Genomic DNA, 12,447 nt, shown 5'->3' with positions numbered 1-12,447 from the left:
TGTTATAAAACTGACAAAAAGTGTGCATGTTTAATTTTTATGCTGTGTAACTTCAGTCTCTAACCCCTGCTTCAGCTCTCATTCTTCACTTTGGGATGTAACTGAAAATGATTGTGGTGCCCTGGGATAGCTAATTGGTAAAGCCTGTTTGGAATGTGGCTAAGTGAACCATTTTGGCAGTAAGCAGAGTAGCAAAGCACACTTTTTCCCTTACTTGTCTCTCAGGCTAAAATTAAACAGAGTTAGATATTTTCACTTTTAGTGATTTACAGTGGATCTGTTCTGAGTCAAGCCATCATAAAGAGCTAATTGCCTGCACACTCTTTTACAAAAGAACTCTTTATTTGTGTGATATGTAGGTCTGTGTCTAGTACAGTATATTGGGGGTCGAATAATCTGATGATAAATGAAAAATAAGACTTTTGTTCATTCCCCTTCCCCTTTGAAATAATTGGATATTAAATTTATGATGCTAAGTTAACCTGCATCAGCACCTGTTTAGCATTCATGGACTCCAAGACACCTCAAAGTCATGAGGTCATTGCTGGAATAATTTATGATGCAGTTTATGTAGCATGCTGGTGTAATGTTTTCTTAAGCTACTTAGTTACTAAAAAATAAACAAAACTTGTCAGAATTAATTTTCATTACAGAACATTTTAATTTGTTTTGTCATCCCTCCCTCAAAAAAAATCCCAAATTTATTGTAACTAAAAAAGGTGTTGCTGTTTTTTTTGTAAAGGTGCTACTATTCTTTTTTTCCAGAAAAATATTTAAAATCTTGAGATAAAGAGTTTCATTTCTGAAGTTTTGCATTGGGAACAATTTACATATTCATATTTTTAATTTAAAGGAGATTTCAGGAAGTGTTCCAACAGTAGAGCATTCTTGCTTTTCTTCCAGAGATTAAATATGTTGAGCACCATCTCTATCAGTCCTGTTCACAAAGTCTCAAGACTGCTTCTTATCTCAGATCATCCACAAAATTAGCTATATCACTGCTGTCATGTGCTCGCTGTTGAGTTAGAATAATAATTCCACTTACAATTGGAATACCCCTGTCCATTTTAAACAATGGACTCATTTTGACAAAAATATGGGAGGGACACAGACACTTAGAGTACTGGGAGCCCTTCCCTTCCAAGAAGACCCCAGCAACAGAAGTCCACTTCTACACCTCCACAACCCAGGCTCCGCACACCTCTCCTCCCCAAACAATTTGCTTCCTCAAATCTCCAATCTTTCCTCCCAAAGCACTCCTTCTCCACCAATCATCCGTCTTTCACTCTCCACCCACCAAACCCTTTAATTACCCTCTCCTTCTCTCTCACCAAACTTCTCCTCTCTCCCACCAAACACCTTTTCTCCTCCACCTGCCCCAACTACCCACAAATCTGTTATCCCAAGTCTTCCTCAAGCCTGTCTCCCTTCTTGCCACCACTTTCCTCCTGAGAGATTCCTCCCATAAGCCACAGCCACCTCTCCCAAACTCTTCTATCAGACACCAGTGTCATCCCCCAGAAATATGACCAACCCCCTCTCCCATACCTGATCCTGCTTCTTGGGTGTGCAGCAATGAAAGAATGACGAAGAGGGACTAAAGTTGGTGCTTCTGGGCAAAGGGGCTGATGGCTGAGTTGCACTGCCTGCCAAGCGTGGGCACTCTCTGCTCTGTACTTAGAGCTGGAGGTGATGACGGTGGCAGGGGGGGGGGAATGGTTGGGTTGGGTTGGAAGGGAACAGAGAGAGCTGCCTGCCTATCAGGGAGAAAGAGTTGGTTCCTAGAGACAGAAGATTGCAACTTCTGATGCCTCCTCCCTGCCCAGCTCATTAGCTAGCTTATCCATGGGGGAAGAGAGTTCTGAGTGCAGCTATACTAGGTAACCTCAGAGTTACGAATACCTCCAGAATGGAAGTTGTTCATAACTCTGAACAAAACTTATAGTTCTTTCAAAAGTTTACAACTGAACATTGACTTAACACAACTTTGAAACTTTACTATGCAAAAGAAAAATGCTACTTTCCCTTTATTTTTTTAGTTGTTGTTTAACACAGTACTGTACTGTATTTTCCTTTTTATATTTTGGTCCCTGCTACTGCCTGATTGTGTACTTCCAGTTCCAAATGAGGTGTGTGGTTGACTGGTCAGTTAGTAACTCTGGTCTTTGTAACTATGAGATTCTATTGTACTCTCTCCTCTCCTTTTTGTGCCTGGCCCCCTCCCTCTGTCTTCTTCCTCCTCCAGCTTGGGGCTGAAAGTTGGGGGAAGAAACAAATTGTTTTTCACTCAAGCTGAATTTTTTTTGGGGGGTGGAGGGGAGGGGACTGTACCCCCATATCGCCCTAAAATGTACACCATGACCCTAAGGCTCTGTTCCTTCATATTCTCAAAGACTGCATAACAATTGTTATCAAGATTTATATTTTGTACTGGTTAACTAGAAAGGGGTATGAGATAAATATATGTGAACTGGGCTTGGAAAGTGAAACACAGTATGTCAGTAAGACCAGTTCTTCATTGAAACCTGAATTTAATTCACAGAGGGAGTGAAAAAAGTTCAAACCACTCCTAATGAAATTCAGGAAACTTTAGTGCTTTTTCCTGAAAAAGATAAAATAGTCATTAAAGAATCTTTAATTAAATATAAAACCTGCCTCAAAAGAATCTGTTTATGTCCTGATCCTGATGCCAGTGGAGTCAATGAGAGACTTCTATGGCAGTTGGGTCAACCCTTAATTTTTGGCATTCTAGCTAAATTTAAAATTAGCTGATTAAGTAGAATCTTTTGTGCTTGGATTTCTTGGGAGAGGTCCCATAAAAAGTATTTGTCTATATTACATGTACATGTAATATTTGTCCATCAACATAGAATCTAAGGCCATCTCTACACTTACAGGGGGTCGATGCTGCTGCGAACGATGTAGCAGGGGTCAGTTTACAGGGTCTAGTGAAGTCCTGCTAAAATGACTGCAGAGCACTCTCCGGTTGACTCCCAGGACTCCATCAGAACTAGAAGATTAACATAAGTCAATGGGAAAGCATCTCCCGTTGACGCAGCGTGGTGTAGACACCGCAGTAAGTCAGCCTAAACTACATCATCTCCAGCTATGTTATTCACATAGCTGGAGTAGCATAACTTAGATCAGCTTATCATGGTAGTGTAGGCAAGGCCTAAGCAAAATATGCTGAAGTAAAATTTAGTAAGTGGTTAGTAGCAAGCCGAACTTGCCTGGCACTCAAACTAAAAGGCAAAATAATTGATTTATCTACTTGAACTGTTTTTCTCAGACTTAAGGGATGAACAACTAAAGAGGTTTGAGAAACTAAACTACAGTGTCCTCCTCCACCTCACCTTTGAGCTTATGGAGCCATCATAGCAACTCCATAGTTAAGGTTGACAGTCAAAATCATGCTTTAACTTGAAATGATTTCCAACCTCCTAACAGTTTGAGCTGAGTTCTTTTTTTCCAGTACTAAATCATGTTACCGGCTAACACTATTTTTGTTGTTGTTTTGGGGGAATTTGTTATAAAAAAAATTTCCTCTAATTTTTGTGCCTAGGCTGACTCCTCCCCAAATCCTGCCCCCCCGGGGAAGTCTGTCCAATTCGTATATTTTATTTGACGCATATAATGAATCTATCATTAAGGCTAGCTGACATCAGACAATATCTTTTAAAGATGCAGGAATCCCTCATAATTTTTGCGCCTAAAATGTTGATAAATGCTAATTATTGTAATGTGCTCCATACCAACCTTCAAGCATTTTCTGTTTCCAGTCTCCAATCTGCTGAAGATCCTGCTGCAAGGCTTATTTATCGTTGTTCGCATTGTACACATGTTACTCTTTTATTTTATGTCCTACCACTGGCTTCTCCTTAAATTGAAGATTTATTTTTAAGGTTTATTACTGACATTTAAAACTATCAGATCACAAAGCCTCTTCTAGCTACAGGAGTTCCTCTGTGTGTGTTCCAGCTCTGAGCCTGTGCTATACTGATGATTTATCTTTGTGTATTTTTTGACTGTCTCTTGCACATTTGTACTCCTCAAGTCTTCCTCACTTAACCCCACTTTGATAGTATTTCCTGCCTTATAAAATTCAATAGGTTTGCTCACTTTTTATGTAAAATAAATTCAAAATTTAATATTTTAGCTTTTTTTTAAATGTTGTGAAGTATCTTATATCACTGAATGGTATATTTTTTCTGTCTGTCCAAAGTGTGTTGATATAAATGAAAGGATTGTATAAATTAAATTTAAAATACTGTGCCATCTATTTATGAAATATCAAATACGATATTTGGAGAAATCACTCTTTTTGTTCTCCTTGAACAGTATTACTACTAAAAATATCTGGATTTTGTTGCCTCATCTTCCAATAATCAGCTGCTTTTTATGAACTGAATTTCATTTTTCATTGCAAAATTTCAAATCGGGTACATTGGTCTTCATCATTTCTCTTTGCATTACATTTATCCATTTGGTTTAAAATTTTGCACCTTTGCAGTTAAATAGCTGTAGTAATATAAATGCATATAAGTACATTCTAGTCCTGAATGCAGAATACTCGCTGCATTAACATGTGTTAGTGTAACTTTAAAAAAAAGTTAATTTTACTGTCCATGAAAATGCTCCATTGTCTGTATTTGAAGATCTTTAGATACAGAATAATTCCAATACACATGCAACAACAGTTCACACTCCTCCACCCATACTACTAATGCATCTTCTCCAGGACTTGAAAGTTCCACCTTTGGGGCAGAGAGGATAGTACACTCAATGTTGTACTATCCATAGTTCTCTACCTAGATTGAAGTACTGCCAACCCCAAGCATACAAGAATCGTGAGTCAGGCCCCAAATAATCATTACATTGATTTCAAAATAATTAACTATTAAAATAATACATTTGGGTATCTTTTTATTTGCCATCTGTTTTTTTGAGCTTTAAGAGTCCCTTTCCAAGCTTTTCTCCATAACTGAAGCAAGAAACTCTTCTAAAAAATATAACTGAAATTATTGTATAACCCCAGAAACTGGTGTTTTAAGAAAAGCACCAACTATTGTGAGGCTCATGATAAAATCGTGAGGATTGGCAACAGTTTAGACTGCTGACAATGGTAGTGTTTAAAAATGTATTTTAAGAAAAGAAAATATATCCAAAATTTGATTGTAAAGCAAAAATGCAGTCTTAATACTGCAAGGATAAAGAATGTCATATTACATAAACAGATGCTAACTGTAATTGATACAAGAGACAGGTGCCCTGGTCTTGCTATTGGACAACTTGTGTGTGAAGTTGGATTTCAGTGGGATTCAGGCACCTACCTCCCAAAGGTTGAAAATCCCATCTTAAGCCTTACTATTCATCACTTAAGACACCATAGTTAATCATAGTTGCTAAATGATTACATTTGTGGGAATTAAAATAAATTCATACTACATTGCTTATACTGAGGAAAATAAATGAAACTTATCAAGAAACTATTAAAACGTTAAACATAAATTTTGAATGGTGAGGAATTTTGTGCTAATTATGTTTTAACTAATAAAGTTTTAAGGAATTATTTGTATTTATAATTATTAGCTTTGCTTCTGTGCATAGCTATAGTCTTTAAACTTCATGCTATTTTATGTTTAGGTGCCAGTAGTTAATTTCCTTATGTGTGATGAACAGGGCCGGTGCAAGGAAGTTTCGCACCCTAGGTGAAACTTCCACCTTGCGCCACCCCCCCACCCAGCTAACCCCGCCCCTCCACGACAGCTAACCCAGCCCTCCCTTAGGGAGCCCGCCACCCCCTCCCGGGTGCCCCCCCCCGCAGCAGCTACCCCCCCTCTGTGGCAGCTAACCCCACCTGGGGAGACCCCCCCGCGGCAGCTAACGCTGCCCATGGAGAACCCCCCCCCATTGCAGCTAACCCCACCCGGAGAGCCCGCCTCCACGGCAGCTAACCCCGCCTGGGAAGACTTCCCCCCCTACGTCAGCTAACCCCGCCTGGGGAGCCCCCCCCACCGCGGCAGCTAACCCCGCCTGGGGAGCCCCCACCTCTGCAGCAGCTAACCCCGCCTGGGGAGACACGCCCCCCCCCCCCCCCCCCGCGGCAGCTAACCCCATCTGGGGAGACTCCCTCCCCGCAGCAGCTAACCCCGCCTGGGGAGCCCCTCACTCTGTGGCAGCTAACCCCGCCTGGGGAGCCCGCCCAAGTTCATCTCGGCTCCACCTCCTCCGCTGAGCACGCCGGCGCCGCTCTAATTCTCCACCCCTCCCAGGCTTGCGGCGCCGATTGGAGGAGAATTAGAGTGGGGGCTGTGTGCTCAGCGGAGGAGGCAGAGTGGAGCGGTTCCCCTGTGCACTCCCCCGTTACTGCGGGCGGCCCTCCCCGCGCCCCCTGCCCCAGCTCAGCTCCACTCCACCTCATCGCCTGAGCGGGCTTTTAGGCGCCCTCAACCACTAGGCACCCTAGGCGGCCGCCTAGTTTGCCTAAATGGTTGCACTGGCCCTGGTGATGAAAAAGTGTTTTCCAAGGGAGACCTCCTAAACTTTTTGTCCACAGCGGTAACTGATTCTAAGGATTTCATAAATTGAAGAGAACCCAAGCAGAAATATTCCACAGCACTTCCTATCTGCATGATCTTCTAAAACACTGGTTATAAAAGAGATGGGAATGCAAATGAATATTAATGTTTAGAGCATAACATTTTGAATACAAACTTTTCAGAAACAACACATGGTTCAATTGTTTCCTTTTCATGGTTTTTCAGTTTCCTCTTTTCTCCATTCTAACTTTTTTCTTATCTTTTTTTTTTTTTTTTTTTTAAATCTTCTGGTCAGTCTTGTAGGAGAGCCTTTTGTGTGTATAATGTCTCCCTCTCTAGTATTTTGCCTTGTAATCTCTAGTGGGTCAGTAGGGTGTCTGACAACATCCATCCAAATAATGTTTTGCCCAGGACAGAGAGATAATTGAAGTCTGCTTTGGGCAGAGCACCAGCTGGAAGAATGCTCCAAGGCATCCCCCTCTGGCTCACTATAGAGAAAGTTGACCCCACCGACCGATTACAAGTGTTTTCTTTTTGGGGGGAAGAATGGGTTACATTATTTTCTTTGGGCCTGGGGCTATACTGCTCAATTCTAGCGTAGTGTTTCTGTTGGCTGAGAAAAGAGTCTAGGGAGAGAAGTTGTGAGATTTGGGTTACATTCACAATTTTTTTGTGAAAACAGCTGTGTTTGCAGCAGAAAAAAGAAATAAAACGTACAAAAGCAAAACCAAGAAATGTTGTGCATTTTCTACATTTTGTTTTCTGCTTCCTTTTCCCCACACCATTTGCAAAGCTGCCAAGTTTCTCACTTTTGTGATATGATGAATAGAGGCTTATATGATGTACACAGTTCTGCTGTCTTGTGATTTCCACAATCCACTAATCTTCACAATAAGTCTCTGCTGGACATTTGAGTTTGTTCTTTCTCCAACTGTTTTACTGCTCTGACTGTGAGAGAAACACAGAAGCCTCAGCAGTTGCTGGGAACAAAAGAGTGGTTATGAATTGTCAGACTGATCACTTGCTGGAAGCAAAAGGGACGTGATTACAATTGAGAGGCCCCCATAAGTTGGGTGTCCCTGCTGGCACTAAGAATGGTGGTCAGTTGCATTGGCCTTTGTGACACACTTCATTTTCTATGAGATCTTTGCAGTTTCCACTGTAAATAAGGTGAGCTGTAACTGTGTGTCTGGAGTCCCTTCAACTTTTGAGGTTCACTGTTCGGGTTCATTTAAAATTTTCACGCAATCTAGTGCATGGATGATGGAGTAAGGCCTGTCCTTCTCAATAAGGACAATTAGCAGAAACACAGATCCTAGTCAGACCTGGGAAGTCAAAGGTGAACAGAATTATTTCTTCAGGTTCTCCCACCCCCAATTTAGGGCAAGCCTGATGAAATTTAGGCGCTTAGAGGAGTTGATTGGCAGATTTTAAGAATCATGAAAGTCAAAGACAGTTGTGAAAGACTTCTGTGAATAGTTTATGGTATCACTGACAATCAGAAATTAACAGCAATCTTATGTAATGTCAAGGGGGCTTTTGTGTGAGGAGGTTAACATTGTGCAGAACTATTTTCTTTCTTCTGTAAGATTCCTTGATTCTCCATTCTTCTTCCACCTTTCTTTTTCCACTTCTTTTTATAAAGATATAGGGTCATATTTTGTGCTTAGAAATGTTTATCACTTTCAAAATTGCCATTTTACAAAAGCATTTATTTAAAATAAAGCAATATTGTATTATGATATACCATCAACAAAATAAAAAAATCCCATCCTAATCAAAAGAAAATCAAATTTACAGTACATGCAGTATTCACAATTAAAAAGTTACATCCATTTTAAAATACTCTATCAGTTTATGTGGTACTTAGTGTTAAAATGGAGACTATCTCTAGAACTGGTAACATCTCTAAAACTGGAGTGAACTTTTAAAGTGTAAAGTGTAATCACTGCACAATGGTAAAATTCTTTTTCAAAAAGGATTTGTATCTACTAAAGAAAATATATATTTGTATGTGTGTTTATATAGTTTATCTTTTTAATTTCATTTTCTCTTTATGCTATCTAGGTGCTGTACTTTTGGCCAGTGTGCAGGGATTAGCAGTCAATATTGATCCTGTCTTGTATACTTGGCTTATGTACCAACCTCAGAAACGAAGTAGTAGACACATCCAACAGGTAGGAATACTTGAGAAATCAGTTCTTTGTGTATATAAAAATAACATTTTCCTATATCATATTCTCTCATTTAATGTGAAAATTTTATGTTATATTACTCCAGACTACATTTATTATAAAGAATAAATGGGGGGGAGGGATAGCTCAGTGGTTTGAGCATTGGCCTGCTAAACCCAGGGTTGTGAGTTCAATCCTTGAGGAGGCCACTTAGGAATCTGGGGCAAAAATTGGTCCTGCTAGTGAAGGCAGGGGGCTGGACTCAATGACCTTTCAAGGTCCCTTCCAGTTCTAGGAGATTGGTATATCTCCAATTATTACCTTTAATATTGTCACAACCTGTCCCTGTCCTGCACTCTGTTTTGATTGGATCCAACCTCTGAATCCCGTACGCTTTAAGCCTCTGGGTCTAGATAATGGCTGATCACTAATCTGGAGGCATGTATACACAGCAGTTATGAGGTGTATACATGCCTTCCCAGTGTGAGTTCACGTACATGAGCTAGCTATGCTCAAGCTAGTGCACTAAAAATAGCAGTGTGGCCATGGTGGCACAGGTGACAGCTTGGATTAGCTACCTGAGTGAAATCCTGCCCGACCCCCTTGGTGGTAGTACCCAGCTCCCTAGCCCAAAGCTGCAGCCCATGCCTCTGGGCCATATTGCTGTTTTCGGAATGCTAGCTCTCCCAGCTGCTGTGTAGACATACCTTGAGTGTATCATGTGCACTCAGGTACAGGCCCCCATCAGATACCCTTCTTAGGTGGTGGGATCCTACAATCCAGCCACGAAGATCCCAGAACCAGTGCCACAGCCCTCCTGAGCCCCCAGTTGCTTAGACACACTCCCCACAGAGTCCACCCAGCTGTGGGAACTCTGGTATCTTAGTTACACCCTTCAGGGACAATGTGGCAGTAAAGCAAGGCAGCATAGGCTTGTCACAAGAATATCTTGTCTCACACACTTTACTCTTAAAAAGCCCAAGAGAATTACAGATTTATGGAAAATAACAACCTTCTGAACACAAATTCCCTGAGTCTGACCTCTCCACCCAGTGAGTCATGGTCTGAGACCTTAGGCCACGCAGCCCTTCTGGCCTTCTCAGCCTGGCCATCTTGGTCTCTTTGACTTACAGAAGTAGTTCTTTTAAAACTGACTGTCTCCTCAGTGAGCTGGGGGCGGGAGCAGGTCCAGGCTCCAGGGCTCCCTACCAGTTGGCTTCTCTGTAGGAAAGCATTGAAAGTCAATGAACCTGCTCACAAAAACCCCATTATTTTGGTAGGAAACAGTCATTCACTATCGATCCCCCTTGATCAGTCTGTCACAGCTGCTCAGACAGTTTGTCTACTAGGTGTCAAGCCTCTGCTACAAAATCTACAATGAAAGTTCTTCTTCAAGTGCTTGTACATGTGCATGCCATTCTAGGTGTGTGCATGCTGCGTGCCCAGTCATCAGAAAAAATTCCCTCAGTGGTATCCATCAGGGCAGCTTGAGTGCTCTCTGCTGTCGCCCACTATTGCTGATATAAAAGGTCCAGCTGCCCCAGATTCCACTCAGTTCCTTCATACCATCCATGATGGCCGTTGGACTTGCTTGGCTTGCTTTAGCAAGTGCCCTTAGAGTGCTTGTTGTAAATTTAATGTAAATAGTTTTCTAGTTGATCAGTACTTAGTAGTGTAGCCTTAAACTGTATAAGGCTCCTGGGACATAAAGTCTTGTGCACATACCAGATTATATCTCAGGGTTCTTCAGAGTTGGCTGGCCTCCATTTATTCAACAATTTGTCACCATCTGAACTCTCTGCTGAATGTGCTTTCTAGCATACTGAGATCTCTAGATTGGTGGGCAGACTTGGTCTATCTATGTGCAGGCATTCCTTTGGACTGCTCTCAACCTTTGCTAACATTGGTGATGGATGTGGCTGGCTGGGAGTGGAGCTCATCTGGGTCCCCTTACAAGCTCAGGGTTTATGATCCTCATGGGCTCCTCATGTCTCTACATATCAATGTCAGGGAGGTAAGGGCTATCTGCCTAGCCTCTCAGGCTTTCCTATTTCAGGCAGGGAGGAACTCTCTGTTTTCCACTTTGTCAAGAGGCACTTCACCTACAGAACTTTTGCATTGCCAATTCAATCAACCTCAAAGCCTCTTACATTCCAGGATTGCAGAATGAGCTTGCAGACCACCTAAGCAGATCGTTTGAGTCACTACAAATGGTCTCTCTGCCTGGATGTAGCCAGGTGCATTTTCCAGCAGTGTTCATAACCAAGGCCAAAAGGAAATGCCATTAGTTTTGTTTCCTACAAGGTTTCAGTCCTGGTTCCATCATGGACACTTGCTTGCTGTCTTGGCTGACCAAGCTGTGCTACACTTTTCCTTAATTCCACTTCTACACCGAATGTTGCAAAAGATCAAACAAGACCATGCCCAGGTTATAGTAATAGTCCCCAGGTGGTCCTGGCAGCACTGGTTCTCCACTCTCCTGGATCTGTTGGTAGAGGCTCCAATTTCACTTCCGTTGGACCCAGACATAATTTTGCAGGACCTTTGTCAGGTGCTCCACCAGAACCTGCAGGTATTTCATTTAACAGCCTGGAGGATCTATGGCTAAATCAAAAAGAGGAGTCTTGTTTGGAGCAAGTTTGCAATGTCTTGTTAAATAGTAGAAAGCCCTTCACCAAGACTATTTACATTTTGAAGTGGAAGCATTTTTCCATCTGGTCTTGTCAATTTGGGGTTTCACCAATCCAGTCTTCTATCCATCGTATCCTGGACTATTTATTACACCTAAAACATTCATGGTTGGTGATTAGTTCTGTCAATATTGACCTAGCAGCAATATTAACTTTCCATCCTTACTTGGACAGCCATTCTAAATTTGCTAATGATATGACAAGCAGATTATTGAAAGGCCTGGAAAGATTGTACCCTCAGAGAAGGGAATCTATTCCTCCATGAGGCTTGAATTTAGTTTGAGCCGTTAGCAAGGTGCTCTTTGCCAAACCTATCATTGAAGGTGGCTTTTTTTTAGTAGGCATCACTTTGCCAGGAGTATGGCTGAGCTACGTGCTCCGATGTCTGAACCTCCTTATAAAATTTTCTTTAAGGACAAAGTATATTTCCTCATCCAAGATTTCTCTCTAAAGTGATATCTAACTTTCCTATTAACAAGTCAATTTACTTACTTATGTTTTACCCCAAACCACACATCAATAGAGACGAGCAACCCCTGCACACCCTAGATGTTAGAAGGGCTTTGATGTTCTACACAGATAGTACTAAACAGTTCCAGTTTTCAACCCAACTATTTGTGACCATCACAGACAGGGGATGCAGGGTCTCCCAGTCTCTTCACAGACAGTCTAATTGTGGACAGCATCCTGTATTCATGTATGTAGTGATCTGGCTGGCATTTCCCTGACAAGCAAAGTAACTGCTCATTCCACAAGATCTCAAGCAGTCTTGGTGTCATTTCTTGCACAAGTCCTCATCCAGGATACTTGTAGAGCAGCAACCTGGTCTTCAGTCCACACCTTCACATCCCATTATGCCAACACTCAGCACTCAAGAGACAATGCTAAATTTTGATGAGTTGTGCTCCAGTCTGTGTTACATAGATTCAAACCCCTTCTCCTCCTTTATGGCTTATGAGTCACCAAGAGTGGAATCAAGTATCAGAGGGGTAGCCGTGTTAGTCTGGATCTGTAAAAGCAGCAAAGAGTCCTGTGGCACCTTAT

General features: G+C 41.7%; 1 protein-coding gene across 1 annotated transcript in view; it reads left to right on the top strand.

Annotated features, from left to right (window-relative positions):
* Positions 1–12,447, top strand: part of VPS13B (vacuolar protein sorting 13 homolog B) — a 902,514-nt gene that overhangs the window by 405,379 nt on the left and 484,688 nt on the right. The window contains exon 20 of the mRNA XM_045002958.1: positions 8,607–8,716. Within this exon, the coding sequence (XP_044858893.1) occupies positions 8,607–8,716 (110 nt within the window). The remainder of the gene's footprint in view (positions 1–8,606; positions 8,717–12,447) is intronic.

Source organism: Mauremys mutica, chromosome 2 (assembly GCF_020497125.1).
Source record: "Mauremys mutica isolate MM-2020 ecotype Southern chromosome 2, ASM2049712v1, whole genome shotgun sequence".
Lineage (NCBI taxonomy): Eukaryota > Metazoa > Chordata > Testudines > Geoemydidae > Mauremys > Mauremys mutica.
This window is presented reverse-complemented; position numbering and strand designations above follow the sequence as displayed.